This window comes from Danio rerio, chromosome 22 (assembly GCF_049306965.1).
Source record: "Danio rerio strain Tuebingen ecotype United States chromosome 22, GRCz12tu, whole genome shotgun sequence".
NCBI classification, from domain to species: domain Eukaryota; kingdom Metazoa; phylum Chordata; class Actinopteri; order Cypriniformes; family Danionidae; genus Danio; species Danio rerio.
In genome coordinates this window covers 41,059,008-41,075,358 of record NC_133197.1, presented here as the reverse complement: position 1 = coordinate 41,075,358, position 16,351 = coordinate 41,059,008, and the positions used below count along the sequence as shown (strand labels likewise).

General features: G+C 39.4%; 1 protein-coding gene and 1 long non-coding RNA gene across 9 annotated transcripts in view; one reads left to right on the top strand and one right to left on the bottom strand.

The window, feature by feature from the left end:
* The window catches only part of anos1b (anosmin 1b), an 86,078-nt gene that overhangs the window by 38,763 nt on the left and 30,964 nt on the right, over positions 1 to 16,351 (bottom strand). For all 8 annotated transcript variants that reach the window (XR_012397316.1, XR_012397319.1, XR_012397317.1 and 5 more), the window contains 1 exon segment: positions 1,313 to 1,375. Coding sequence is in view for 3 of the 8 variants with exons in the window: in XM_073936281.1 (XP_073792382.1) it covers positions 1,313 to 1,375 (63 nt within the window). In the remaining 5 variants the exon portion in view is untranslated.
* On the top strand, positions 3,867 to 9,248 carry LOC141380269 (uncharacterized). The gene is made up of 5 exons (XR_012397999.1): positions 3,867 to 5,947; positions 6,038 to 6,653; positions 6,747 to 7,618; positions 7,681 to 7,796; positions 7,836 to 9,248. It is a non-coding gene; the product is annotated as an uncharacterized lncRNA (long non-coding RNA).

Here is a 16,351-nt window from a genome sequence, read left to right as displayed (position 1 = left end):
TATTATTAACATTATTATTATTATTATTATTGTTATTATTAACATTATTATTAACATTATTATTATTATTATTATTATTATTATTAATTTTATTATTATTATTAACATTATTATTAGTATTATTATTAACATTATTATTATTAACATTATCATTATTATTATTATTATTAACATTATTATTATTATTATTATTGTTATTATTAACATTATTATTAACATTATTATTATTATTATTATTATTATTATTATTAATTTTAGTATTATTATTATTATTATTAACATTATTATTATTATTATTAACATTATTATTATTAACATTATCATTATTATTATTATTATTATTATTAACATTATTATTATTATTATTATTATCATCATCATTATTATTATTATTATTATCATTATTATTATTTTTATTATTACTTTGCTTATCTTGATTTTTCCTCTTTTTAAAATTTGTATTTAATATTTTAAATAATATAACATATTAATTTGGGTATACCCGTTTTTTGAGCGTTATTGTAAGTTATTTTGTCAGATAAGCTCAAGATTTGGCTTCAGTACTGACTAACCTAATGTAAATGCTCAAATATAATATTTTATAGCTTCCTACTACAAATATGAATTTTAAAGATAGACTTGTGAGGGGTGTATTTACAGTTGAAGTCAGAATTATTCGCCCCCATTTGAATTATTATTTTTTTTATATTTCTGAAATGATGTTGAACAGATTGAGGAAATGTTCACAGTGTGTCTGATAATGTTTGTTCTTCTGGAGAAAGTCTTATTTGTTTTATTTGGGCTAGAATAAAAGCAGTTTTTAATTGTTTTGCTTTATAGCAATTTTTATATGTATTATATATTTGCAAAAATGGCCAAAAGGTGTATTTGTAGAAAATATATCTATGTGAATGTATTTTTTTTAAAGTATTTTGGCAAAATAGAGTTATATTTTGGCTATTTCTTGTATTTGTGTGTATATATATATATATATATATAATGATTGTATGGGGAGAGCCATTCAGTTGCTGCACCAGTTTGGTTTAGACCACCACACACACCAAACCACATGCACGCTTGTCACATCTTTGATTGCAAAGCGTGACTACATGGCTCCATTTGCTAATTTAACTTGCACAGGCGTATGCTGGTCTCAGAGGTATATTCATGTGTGCGCTGTGTTGATTTGTGTGGTTTTTAATCAGAGAAACATCCTACACTATTAGCCTTTCCTTCACGGCTGTAACAATCTGCAGTCAGCAAAAAGCATGAGGCATTCAGTCAGAAACAAGCTCTCTGTGGAGAGACTTACCTCACAGGTCTTGGGAGACAGGGCTCGTCTTGTTTCCCATAATTCCTTGCATGGTTGTAAGCACTGCAGACAAACAAATAAACACACATGAGTTGGGCCTAGAAGATTCTGACATGCCCCGGATAGTCGTGGAGAAACAGACGTCGAGTGAGCACAAGGAATGCTCTGTTACAGAACAGCAGCCGAGGGGACGCCATCAGACTGGGTTGCATTGCGTAGACGGTAGAGCTACAAACGAAAGTGACAAGCTGTTTCAAATATTGACAGATGGATGAATATTTCATGGGTGCCATGCTTGGGCTCTGAGTTTGACATGGTCTAAATGTTGCTTGAGACGGCTTTAGGAATGTTTATATGCTTTTATTTAGATTTCCAGGGCAAGCCCACGTACCCATCAATGCTAAATCATGAAAAGAAGAACAGTCTTTCAAAAGTAGAGTAAGATTTTTACTCAAAATCTGCATGAAAGATGTCCAAATTAATTAATCACAAAATAAACAAAACAACTGCCAATTTTAGTACTAATAACACTTCAGTTTAGCTCACAGTTCACGGTCTTACAGTTATTCTCTGTCGCATTGGTGCATTTCTGCACAAAGGTGTAATATCTGTTGATGTGCTCCGTCAACAGGCATTTAGCTGATTATACAGCCTGATCTCACGCGAAAACGTAAGTATTTTACGTTTTAAATTCGAACGAGTTCAGTCGTACGAATTAGCACAATTTTAAAAAGGAGGCGCGGCATCTAACCCCACCCCTAAACCCAACCGTCATTGGGTGATGAGCAAATCATATTAAATTGTACGAATTACATCATACGAATTCATAGGAATTAGCTAAATCAAAAAGTTACGAATTGCCGTGAGATTGTGTTGGACTATAATAACATTTGAAAGTACATGTCAGCTTACGCTAACCCCGACCCTAACAGTCTACCTATAATCTAATGAGAATTCGTTGGTATGTTGACGCAATGTACCTTAAACTCAACAAATGGACCCTCAAAATAAAGTGTGACCAAATAGTTGCCCTGTGTATCATAAGTTTACCCTCATCAGTGTGCAGATCATCAATGTTTAATCAGATGACAATACTCGCTCTTGAATAAAGTAAAGGGGATATATTACAAAGCTAAAAGCACCTACACAAGTGTAAAAAGGTTTAACGGTTTTAGAAACGCAGTATTCGTAAACAGTGTTGGGGGAACGCATTATAGGTCATGCGAGTTACATAATAAGTAATGAGTGACGCATTACATTTTTAAAAAGAAGTACGAATGTTAAAGTTACTTTTTTGAAAATGTGACGCAAGTTTCTTAGTTAGCTTATTAAAATTGACGCAATGAGAGAAAGTGTTCATAATTTTGAATGCATGGATGATAAGGAAATTGGGATTATAGTCTTAATGGATACTGATTTTATATTTAGGACAAATAGTACAAAAGTCGCAAACATTGCTTTAAACTTTCAGTAATCTACGGCGGTGATGCAGTGGCGCAGTAGCTGTCGCCTCACAGCAAGAAGGTTGCAGGTTTGAGCCTTGGCTGAGTCAGTTGGTGTTTCTGTGTGGAGTTTGCATGTTCTCCTTACGTTCAAGTGGGTTTAATCCGGGTGCTTCCAGATGGGTTGCAGCTGGAAGGGCATCTGCTGTGTAAAAACATGTGCTGGATAAGTTGGCGGTTCATTCCGCTGTAGCGACCCCGGATTAATAAAGGGACTAAGCTGAAATGAAAATGAGTGTATATATGGCATGTATAGCTTTGTGATCAGGAAGTTCTCAGATAACATTATCCTAAAAAAAAAAAAAAAAAAATGTATTTTTTTTAATGTGTGTTTTTCAAAAACTTTAAGAAAGGTAAAAAAATAAGTTAAAAAGTGTAAAAAAGTCAAAAAAAAAAAGTCAAAAAAGTTTTTAAAAAGGGTAAAAAATGTTTTAAAAAAGTAAAAAAAAAGGTAAAAAAAAAATAAATAAAAAGAAAACAAGTTCTGAGAGAGATCAAGCCTCAGCCTGGTAATATAAAATAACGTAAAAGTAATGTAACACATAACTTACTATAAAAAGTAGTGAAGTAACGCAACTAGTTACATTTTTTGATGAGTAACCCAATATTATAATGCATTCATTCGTTCATTCATTTTATTTTCTGCTTATTCCCTTTATTAATCAGGTGTTGCCACAGCGGAATGAACCGCCTATTGTAATGCATTACATTAAAACTCTTTCCCCAACACTGATCATGAAGCAGCATATTTTTGACCTCGACTTAATGGAGAGAAGCTTGAAAACAATCCATGGGGACATGTGGGCAATTCATGAATTTACCAAGGCAATATCAAGGAAATTCATAACATTTTGATTTAGTATCAATCTACTTCATATATTTAAATACAATATTGCTTATATCTCTCAATGAGGGCCAGGGTTATAAACCATGTTTTCATGAGTATTATCCACTTTTGGGACAAAATGTAAAATAATTACCTTCCTTATGAAATCAGGTTGGAATTGACATATAATCATTATTCAACATAAATGTTTTTTTTTTTTTTTTTTGCGAATGAAACAGTTTTCATTAAATAAACATGTATTTTGTTTCATTTGTTTTTAAATATCTTTCAGAAACCATACGTTTAGCGTTTAGTCTCCAATACTGAGCTGCTCAAAAACACATCAGTTTCACTCGTTCATTCATTTCTTTTGGCTTAGTTCATTTATTAATCAGGGGTCGCCACTGCGGAATGAACCGCCAACTTATCCAGCATATGTTTTACGCAGCGGATGCCCTTCAAGCTGCAATCCATCACTGGGAAACACCCACTCATTCACACCATGGACAATTTAGCTGACCCAATTCACCAGTATTGCATGTCTTAGGACTTGTGGAGGGAATCAGAGCACCTGGAGGAAACCCACGCCAACACGGGGAGAACATGCAAACTCCACACAGAAACACCAACTGACCCAGCTGGGGCTCGAACCAGCGACCTTCTTTCTGTCAGGCGATTGTGCTACCCACTGCCCACTGTTATGGATTTAACACAAACATGGATCACTTTGAATGCGCACTTGTGTTTTATTATTGTAGAATTAACATTTGCATATTTGATCCTCCTGACAGTGTGAGTGTTGGATGAGTCTGGCTGTTTTTCTAGCAGCACACTGCCAGTCTTTACTAATATGGGCATTGGCTCGACATTCGAATCACCAGAAGGAAAATAAATCGTATTTATTTAAAAAGAAGAATGTGTTTTGAAGAGAATCCGCGTGTCCATTTGAATCAAAGTCCTAATGAATGTCTGATTTAGACTTTATCTTGATAATAAGATTATGGTTGAAGTAAGGTGAAACCCGCCGAACTCCACGTCTCTGTTCTCCCGCACGGTTTTGAACATGGTTTTGACTTTGAGTTCAGCCAAATGAAAGCTGTCTGTTCAGGTGGGGGATAGATGGGGGCAGATGTCAGAATAATCCATCACGTAACACACAACAGATGTGCTCAAATGTTCCAGCATATGAGCGGCTGGAGGCCCGGCCAGCAGGGGTTCAACCGGGAGCACGTCTCACAGGGAACGGATCACTTAGATTAGAGAGGAGAAGAGGAAGAAAAAAAAAAACGTGATTTTAAAACGGAACAAATGTGCTCATCCTTAGTATCGAACGCTTGTATATCCAAAACTTTGTTCTCACAATCTGTGGGACTGAACTCATTTTGTAAGTAATGAAATCAGATCTGTTGGTGAAGACGATGCATACAGACTCCGGGTTATCAGCATCTGCATGAAGCTAAGAGCATTCATTCTCAAACTATTTAGAGCTGTCTTTAAAAAAAACACACATGGGCATTTCATCTTCAGGAGCAGGGTTGAGCACCACTGCTTTATGCCGTATTTGCCATAACACATTATTTGGCAAGCAAAGAGAAACTAACATTAGAAATCAAGTCAAAGAGTCCAAGCAAAGCAACTGCTGTACTCCTCAATAATGTTTATTTTTATTTTTTTATTGTTTGTTAATTGTCAATAATATCACTGTATGGAATTTTGTAGAGTCTGTCAGAAATAAGGCGAACAGGTCAATAGAATCTGGATGCAGCCATGATGATGCAAGCTGAGATTGCATCACTCAGCGATGCAACGTCAGACTCAATGCACTCAATGGAGTGAGTGACGTCACTGTGAGGGGTGGGGTTAGGGGTGCGCATTAAAAAGCATTGGATGCAGCCCAGATTGCACTGCACCAGGTCTGCAGCCAGACCCCTCTCGAACAGGTTGGTAATAAGCTGCTGTTTGTGGAGTTGCTTAATGATCCTTTGCTGAGATTTTGAGAGATTCAGTGTGTTTTATTTCAAATAAAGTGCTACCAACTTTTTCAATAGTATCTGGATGCAGCCTTGATGATGCAAGCTGAGACTGCATCACTCAGCGATTCAATGTCAGACACAGTGCACTCAATGGAGTGAGTGACGTCACTGTGAGGGGTGGGGTTAGGGGTGGGGTTAGGCATTATAAAGCATTGGATGCAGCTCAGATTGCACTGCACCAGGTCTGCATCCTCTCAACTTCTTGAGCAATGTTGAAGGGCAATTTTTTGCAAAGTGGTGATGTTCGATTACTTATCTATTCAGAACAATCCAAGCTCATTCTGAAAACGGACAGGGCCGGAGCAAGCTGAACTGCCCCTCTAGGCAAGGACGGTCACGCCGCCCACAACCCTAAAGTGAAGAGGGGGTTGATGGGGCGAGGGAGCTGTCGCGGACGCCGCCCTCTCTATTATGCCGAGCTAGACGCGGATATAACTAAGGGCGCGGGTGGTGAGGGTAGTGTCGGGGACGCCACCCTCTCTATTCTGCCGCCTAGGTCGCCTCTATGGACGCACCGGCCCTGCCAGTGGATGTTTCTGGACACCACGATTTAGGTACGTATGGCCGCATTTAGTTTTTTTCAAGCAAACGCTACCGGCGATGTAACACCACTCCTCTTCAAGCTCGTCGGATGGGCTGACGGGTTGTCTGGTTAGCTCGTCGTGTTACGTCGGCGGAGCAGAGGCCCAGAGGAGGAGGTTCAACGATCGGGTTCGAGTCCGAGGAAGAGCGGTTCCAGAAATCAGGTAAGACAAAAAACAGAAGCCAAAAAATAAAGCGAACGAGTTCATAACGGGGCGAGAATGCGTGGAAATCCGAAAACGTGATCAAAATCGGACAAAGGCTTTTGTTTTTCCGCACGGCTTTCGTAAATGGTCGCTTGGGTTTAGGGAAGAAGGAGGAGGAGGGTGGCTGGGTCGGCCGATTGGCCGGTGTGCCGCACAGTGAATCGTTCAGTCATTCAGCCAGTTGGTCAGACGGTCACTCGGCAGCGGCTTCTGGCGACTTTTTCACTCGAGAACAGCACGGGCGCGCACTCGCGAGAGGCGTTCTAGGTGCAAAAAAGCACACAGCGGCCACTCGTGGATTCGCGAAAACAAAAACTGCACAAATACATATTATTTCAGACGTATTTCGTGGTCTCCAAAAAGGTCCGCGGGGCTACGTTTCCAGAATGAGCCTGGGTTGATTCAGAAAGGGCAGCAATATTGTACCTGTAACCCGTGACCCCGTGTCTGACCTTGTTCATGGCAACATTAACCAAAGCTGCCAAGCAACAACACTCCAAAAGTTACCCTGTGTATCATCAACATTAGACATTCACAGAGTGTGTGAAGAAGATGAGGGATTTCTTCATGAAAAAAAGAAGAGTTGAGGATTTAAAGGACATCTTGCCTGCTTTATTGTAGGGTTTTACGGCAAACGGAATGCACAAGGGTTAATAGTGTTCATATCAGAACAGGGTAGTCCATGACGCGACTGTCACACTGAGCTCTTCTGTAAACAGAAGCTGCAGATGTTTCACTCATTCATCCCTCATCTGATTCCATGATCCCATGTGCGTTGTGCAGAGCCCTCTGTCCCAGGGAAATTAGTCAGTGCTAACCTGTGTCAGGGCTACTGATCTGCATGGGTCAGCTTCACCCCCCTGCCCCCGCCGCCGTGTTTGTGCTATAGTTCATCAAGCAGCCGCTGTAATGCAGTCCAGATCTCTGGCTCTTTCCCATCACCCCCTTCCTCTCAGAAGTGTGTTGTCATATTGATGACTCACAGAGAGTGTGTTCGCCAAACTGTGTGTGTGAACTGGTTTTAGTGGTTTGCAGGTTTTAATTCTTGAGTTTATTCTTGTGCCCTTGTAATTCAAAATGATTCGTCAATCATATTCAACAGGGTCTTTTTGCGTTCAAATTCTGCAACAGCTCTTCTGTGAGGGCTGGATTACGAGGTAGGGTGGGCTAAGGTGCACCTACAGCGGCCTATCATACACCTGGCACAATATGGAGCGAGACGTGTGTGGTAGGGTTGGGCGATTTGACCAATTTGGCATCGTACGATGTCTAATGTGAAACATCACGATGGACGATGGCTTCGTCGTCACAGGTAATCTGATGTTTGGACAAGTAGTAGTTTAAAGTTCAAAGATTTTAAAGTCACACAAACAGACAGATATACTGATGGATGCACATATAGACAAAGCGATGGGAAGAAAGTAGAGTGATGGATGGTGTTCATGTGTTGGGATGTCACGATCATGTTTCAGCACATTGCTAGCATGATTTAGCATGACGCTGGCTTGAGTATAGTTTGTGCCTTTCTTTAATTTGGTGTTGAAGATGAATGTTTTCAGCGAGCCGCCCCGCGGGGAAGCCAGAGTTTCTCTACCTCTCCTCATCATCCTCCTCCAGATCTGAAGAGCATGGACATACTTTCTTGGAGAGGAGAGCTGACTCTTTGCCCTTGTCAGACTGCACTGACTGGTCCCTGATGGAAACGCTGTGGGAGACGTTTCTTTACACCTAATCTTCTTTGACAGCGAGGAAAGGTCGATATTTCAGCTAAAGATGATGCTTGGGATGAAGTTTTATCAGGAGAGCAAATAAATATAAAGATATTAGAAGGGCCAACACACGGCCACTTTCAATCATTCATTCATTCATTTTCTTTTCAGCTTAGTCCCTTTATTTATCCAAGGTCGCCACAGCAGAATGAACCGTCAACTTATCCAGCACGTTTTTACGCAGCGGATGCCCTTCCAGCTGCAACCCATTACTGGGAAACATCCACACACACTCATCCACACACACACACTACGGACAATTTAGCCTACCCAATTGACCTGTACCGCATGTCTTTCACTGTGGGGGAAACCAGAGCACCCGCACAAATGTAGGGAGAACATGCAAACTCCACAAAGAAATGGCAATGGACTCAGCCGAGTCAAAAGCAAGTGATGCATCAAAGTTTGATTAATAACAAATCTTGAACAGTTATAAAAATCTTTATGATCAATAAAATAATTAATAAAAACAATTAGTTTACAAATCTTGAATGATATGACGTAGTTCTGGAAGCTTCCTACTCCTCTGTTTATCCGTCTGACTTTACGTTGGGTTTCTTTTGACCGCCCATTGTCCTTTTAAAGGATATTACAATGGCGAACCCGGCAAGTATAAAAGCCTCGGCTGTTTCGTGAGGTGCGCGAGCAGTCAGTGGAGATCCGCGATCCGATGCCAGCCCAAAGTATAAATTCAGCTTATGGGGTAGAATTGGGATTGAGCATTTTTCACCCTCAAATAAGAACATTTTAAATTTCCCATGAGAAAAATGAAAGATTTTTTTTATATGTGGTCATTCACATTACTACAAACGAGACGTTTATACAGAAATCATACAGCTGAGGTCAGAATTATTCACCCCCTTTGAAATTTCTTCTCTTTGTTAAATATTCTCCAGATGATGTTGAACAGATTGAGGAAATGTTCACAGTGTGTCTGATAATGTTTGTTCTTCTGGAGAAAGTCTGATTTGTTTTATTTGGGCTAGAATAAAAGCAGTTTTTAATAGTTTAAACAGCATTTTAAGCTCAATATTATTCGCCCCTTTAAGCTATATTTGTTTTGGATAGTCTACAGAACAAACCATCGTTATACAATAACTTGCCTAATTACCCTAACCTTACCCTAATTACCCTAGTGAAGCCTTTACATGTGACTTTAAGCTGTATAGAAGTGTCTTGACGAATATCTAGTCTAATATTATTTACTGTCATCATGACAAAGAGGAAATAAATCAGTTCATTCAGATAATTAGTTGTGTAGTTATTTTTGTTTCCCCAAGTCTTTTTTTCTTATAGTTTAATAATAATCCCAGAATGTTTAAGTAAAAGTGCAAAGTATATCCTTTTGTCACCATGCAGTGTAACAGGAGCTGCTGTGGAGAGTCTGGAAATGCGTCGGGAAGCACAGAACCGAGAATCCCAAGGGTCAAATCATCCCCGTCTGACTGAGATTTAGCCGCAGCCTAGCTTTGATCACATGTTGAATTCTGCCCACAGCGGGTGACGCTCCAAAACAGCCACTGCAATCAGTCATAAATGATGCCAGTCTGTAAATTATGACAGAACACAATGCATGGAGCTCACATCAACACTATAAGGTGAACTGGACGCCTGTTTCACACCTGAAGCCAGAAACACACAGAGAGCTGTAAGAGTGGAGCATAATGAAGATCTTGATAGTGTGGCGGCTGAGAAAGTCTGTCTGGGTAAAAATGACCCATTCGTTTTCTTGACTCTTAATCACTCTAACTAGCTTTTCATACACATTTAAGTACATACCGGGATACTGCATTAAATATAGAGCTGTGATAAAGCTGGATGAGAATGCCTAAGCTTAAAATGTTCATACAAACATACGGTCAGCAGAGGATATGATGAAGAAGACATGAAAAAACATCTAATGGGGCAGATGCACTTTTAAATAAGCTAGCTCATGTACAAAATCACCGTGTTTAAGATCTGCTTTCTTAAAAAATCAACCAGACAAGAAGCACTGCATTCATTTCAACAGTTCATTAAACTCCACTGTTCACGAAATGTAATTCATTCATTCATTTTCTTTCAGCTTAGTCGCTTATTTATCAAGGCTTGCCAAAGTGGAATGAACCGCCAACTATTCCAGCATATGTTTTACATAGCAGACGCCTTTAGAGCTGCAACACAGAACTGGGAAACACCCATGCACATTCATTAATACATGTACTCATATACATTCACTATAGCGCATGTGTTTGGACTGTGGGGGAAACCGGAGCACCCAGAGGAAACCCACAGCAACACGAGGAGAACATGCAAACTCCACACAGAAACACCAACTGACCCAGCCGAGACTCAAACCAGTGACCTTCTTGCTGTGAGGCGACAGTGCTAACCACTGGGCCACCGTGCCACCCATCCAGGAAAGGAGGAGGAGTGGACGGGGGGATTCTTCAAAATGAAGATGGCTGTCATATGAATCTGAGGCTTAGGAATCGTCTGATTGGCCAATCATATATTGAATAATGCAGGTCATTAAGCAATCATAAGCACGTGATCCTCTCGACATTAGTGTATAAATAAACTTCACATAATGGTTTCTGTCATAATGCTGCAATGAGATTCTTTTCTATAATGTGCTGTATAATTTACACCATTACACACTTATGAAGGTATAAAGCGCTCCTGTGAATCGATTCCACATGGCAAATGACCCTGGCTTGGAACAACACAAGGTCAAGAAGGAGAATTGTTCATTTTTGGGTGAGCTGTGCTGCATATTTCTGCAAGATCTCTGACGGCTTTAGTTTCTGACAATCACATTCAGATGGACTCGCTTTACATTCAGCTGAGTTCTGCTTCAAGAGCACTGCGAAAACACTTTCCATCTTGGAGTTTGTGTTTTATTTCTTGTCCAAACGTCCAAATATTCTTTAATTAAGAAGCATTTCATAGACAAGCAAAACATATTCTAAAAATACTCTTATTTCACAACAAAAGCAGGCTTATTTTTACGTTTGTCTTAATATTTCTGGAAACAAACAATAGTTTTTTTTCTTGTTTAGAAAATGCTTCTTGATTAACATTTCTTTAGGTAGGTATTTAGCTATTCCCCAATGTTTGAGTGTGCTTTTTGACTGAATGTATTGAACTGAAGAGAATATTGAGCTGAAGGTTTGAGAAATGTGCCGACCAAGACTGAACACATTTAGCTTCTGCAGTGATGGACAAGTGCTTGGACCGGCGTCTGTTCTGAACCTGTGAAGACTCTCACTCTCTGATCTCCTGCTGCTTTATTACCCTCTCTTAAAAAAAAAATACAGGCAGATGACATCCAGGCCTGGAAGAGAGAAAAAAACATGAGGAGTCGTGGCTGGAAGGCAGCATGGAAAAGCTCTTCATGAAGATAAAAGCTCACGGCTCATCATAAAAACAAGACAAAGCCACGAGACGAATGAAGCAGTCAGAAAGGCTCCTGTCCATTCCTGCTACCTGACCTCATTTCCTGCTCGGTTAATCGATAATCATCTACATAACTATTTACTAATTAACATAATACAGCCAAAGAGAGAAGGTTCTCCAGCAAACATCTATATATTATAAATATTATAAATAAACATCAACATATATAAATATATACTATTTAAAATATTAGCGGGTGAGGCAGTGGTGCAGTAGGTAGTGCTGTCGTCTCACAGTAAGAAGGTTGCTGGTTCGAATCTCGGCTCAGTTGGTGTTTCTGTGTGGAGTTTGCATGTTCTCCCCTTGTTGGCTTGGGTTTCCTCTGGGTGCTCCGGTTTTCCCGACTGTCCAAACATATGCGCTAGAAGGGAATTGGGTAGGCTAAATTGTCCGAAGTGTATGAGTGTGAATGAGTGTGTGTGGATTTTTCCCAGTGATGTGTTGCATCTGGAAGAGCATCCGCTGCGTAAAAACATGTGCTGGATAAGTTGGCGGTTCATTCCGCTGTGGTGACCCCAGATTAATAAAGGGACTAAGCCGACAAGAAAATGAATGAATGAATAATATAAAATCTCTGGCACTGCATCGTGAATGAGAACAGAGGGATTTGTTAGTCTACATGGTAATTCCAGTACTGAAGCTGAAGCTTCGGCTATTGGTAGTGCAGTGATGGCGAATCATATAGGCCTGTCATATAAGTACTGTTGTCAAAACTCCACAAAGCTTTATGATTTAAATTAACTGAAAATAATGGCTGATTTGATTTACAATTTATAAGGTAAGTGAAAGTATCGCTCATTACTACATTGAACATTACCAATTTCAATTGGTTTGTTCAAATTTAGCCCATGAATAAAGTGTTATTGAAATTCAATAAACCATTTTTCAGTGTTTCATGTCCACATTACAGCACAGTTCCGTTGCTTTTTTCTCCATTTTAAGCTGTGTAAGGTAGAGATTGTGTGCTATTAGTCAACGTCATACATTTGGACAGAACCCATTATGGATGACAGGTAAAATAATACAGCTGCTGGACAGAGTGCATCTAAAATCACACACTTTCCTACTATATAGTATGTGAAGGTGGCGATTGGGCTGAGCGATATTGCAAAAAAAGATCACAATATCAGGTTTTATATTATTCGATATAGATAATTAATAAGGCGGCGCAGTGGCGCAGTAGGTAGAGCTGTCGCCTCACAGCAAGAAGGTTGCTGGTTCGAGCCTCGGCTGGGTCAGTTGGCGTTTCTGTGTGTTTGCATGAGAAAGTTTATGAATGGAAGTGAAGCAAGTGTAGTACATGAATTCCATTCAAACTACTTGCATTCAAAGTACTTCTCAGTAAAGTCAAAAAGGAAACTGAATTGAAATGTAGTATTTCGGACACTGAGATTTTTTGTGTTGATGATGTGGGTTGCAGACTGCTGGGTTGTTGTGCATTATGATACACTACACCAGAAACTATGGAATCTTGCATCTCAAGTCAAGCCTGCTGATATCAGGGGGAAAAAGTCATCTGAAAGAGCTAAATGTTTTGTTTTAATTTAGAACTTTATTTCTTGTGGTTTAGAAATGTGTTGTACAATAAACTATACATATTAAAATGATCTACATTAAGAAATATTGTATTAATAACCTACGAAAAGAAAATATATAGTCATCAAAATCCAAACCATCCATCAGAAAGGTAATTTGAGAAGGCTGAACACACTTTCACTTTTAAGCTGTTGATGTTTTTCAGTGTGTCAAGATCAAAACAGCACCAGAAATGACTCCATATGACTATGTTGTTACGGTCTGAAAGAAGAAGACGAAAGGCTCAGCACACTCACATCAAGACAAATAAAAACAGATTCATGTTTAGAGAAGAGTCACATTGAAGTTGACACGACTCGAGTTCAAAAACCCCTAAAACTCCTCAACAGCTTTCCCCCATGGCTCTAAACATCTGTAAGTGACTGGCTGAGTGTTGTACATCTGTTGTGGGGTCGATATCCATATCTTGCGTGCTTATGTTTCCTCTCAGTAGCTGTTGTGTTAAACACTTCGTAATGGGCGATCACATCAGTTGAGGTATAAAAGTGAACGGGCCATGACTTTTATCAGTGCAGTGCAGTACAGTTTTGTTCTAAGATCGTTCCCAGCTAGCAAAATTCATGTGGCTCAAATCCGGCCCACACCAGACACTTACATCCGGCCCACATACCGCATGGAATGATGGCACTTGGACGGTTCGCTCCTGTTTGCCAGATCTAAGCCACAATTAAGCCATAACAAGATCACATATCAGCCAGAATTTCACCAAATGAACCAGAACTGACCCTATTCTAGGCCACAGTTTGCTTTTATTTTGTCCCAGATCTGGCCCGCACCAGACACTTACATCTGGACAACATCCTGAATGGAATGATGGCTCTAGGACAGTCCGATCCTGTTTGTCAGATCTGGGCCACAAATATGCCAAAGCAATACCACATATTAGCCAGAATTCAACCAAATGAACCAGAACTGACCCTATTCTAGGCCACACTTTGCTTTTTATTCTGGGCCAGATCTGGCCTACTACTTCTATTAATGGGTTAAACATTGGTAAACATCAGTGAATTATATTATTTCATCACTGGTTGTGCCTTTCTTCATTTCGTTTGCTGTAATAAACAAACTTTTCAAGCAAAGTTCTTAAAAGTAACAGCGGCCCAAAAACAATTTATATTAAGAGGTTCAGTGCTATGAGCCCAACTAAAGCAAACACTTTTCTCCATGATGGTGACTTTAGTCTATGTGGTCCACATATGTTTTAAGATAACTGGGCTACATTTGCCATATCTCCTCTGGGCCTCTTTAGGCTCACAGCCACATTAGCCAGAGCTAACTGTGCCGAATATTTGCCAAAAGTGGCCCACATTTGTTTTAGGATAACTGGGCCCCATTTGCCATATTTTCTCTGGACCACTATAGACTCAAATCCACATTAGCCAGAGCTTACTGTGCCCAATATGTACCAAAATTGGCCCACATATGTTTTAAGATAACTGGGCCACATTTTCCATATCTTCTCTGGGCCACATTAGGCTCACAGCCACATTAGCCAGAGCTTACTGTGCCAAATACTTGCCAAACGTGTCCCACATGTGTCTTAAGAGAACTGGGCCACATTTGACCTTACACGTGTGAGCCACTTTAGGTTTAGACCAGGTGTGGGCAAACTTGATCCTGGAGGGCCGGTGTCCTGCATAGTTTAGCTCAAACCCTATTCAAACAGACCTCCCTATAGAGTTCAAGTGATCTTGAAGACACTGATTAGTTTGTTCAGGTGTGTTTGACTAGTGTTGGAACAAAACTCAGTGGCCCTCGAGGATCAAGTTTGCCCATCCCTGGTTTAGATCCAGATTACCTGTAAATGACTATGCCACTATTTATCCAATTGTGTCTGATATTTGTCCTCCATCATTTGGGCCAAATTGATCATTTCCACATTGGGCTCACATTCAGATGACATTTTGCCATAAGTGCCAAATCTTTGCCTTAAATGGCCCATTTATGAATTGGAATCTTTGGACCACCTTTTCCAGGTGTTGCTGTTATTATAAGATCATTTCATAAACAGCTACACTAGGCGTATATTAATGCAGTAATGTACTAAAGTTTAGCATTTTTGAAAGGTTTTCAAAACAGACAACATTTTCAAATCGATCGATTTTTGCATATGCTTTAATCCTGTACACATGTGCATAAAAACAGAGAAGTTTATGCAAAATTTCTAAGCAGGAGTTGGTTTGGTTAAATGTGAACCCCCGCCTGAGTTCTGAATAGTATTGAGGAGGTAAATAAGAAAGTAAGCAACGGCTAATAAAGCACATTTGGACTGACTTTTGACTCAAATATTTAGAAGAAACAAGCATGAGGTGTGATGGGAAAGAGGCCAGGAAGCTACAATGACTAAGAAACATGATGCTGAAAGCGCAGTAATAACCGTTTCATACAACAGAAAACAGCCATCCTGAGGCACTTTTAGGGTCATTGCAAAATTAAGATTGAGCTCAGATGTTTTATGATAAACAGTGCCAAAATTAAAGTTGTTTCGCCAAGTACTCTTTTCTTGAGCATTACAACCATCTTCCTTTTCTGTCGCCAACCATGTGTGACTAAACACACTCAAATACACAAACAATTAACTACATCACACTTCACAATAAGGTCCTATTAGTCACTTCAGTCTTGTTTGTTCTTGTTTTGGAGGCTGGACACTGCTCATCATTTGTTTTGAATGTAGCACTTGGCTCTTGTGTTTGTATTGAACATATTCAGGCAGGCTTGACAGTTAGCCAATGATTGAAAACTTAACTGGTAATAATAATTTAACTGGTTAAACCCCAGTGCTAATTTGGGATTTCCGCCTGGATTTTGTCTACCCAAATTTAAAATCTTCCCAAATCCACATGCAGAGGTGTCAATGCAAACATTTGGTCTCATTTTAAAGAAAAGCCTTTGAATTTTCATTAAACTCTGTTGAAAGTGATTAAAATATCTGTATATGTTGTCTGTGTTATAATAAAAACCTAAAAAAGAGGCGCTTTTGTATTTTTTTTTATATACTCAAATTTATAAGTGAAACTTTCAGGTTGTGTGTGCTCTAGCGTGCTGTAATTAATGTTGGTGGTTCCTGCACATGTCTGTATTCAT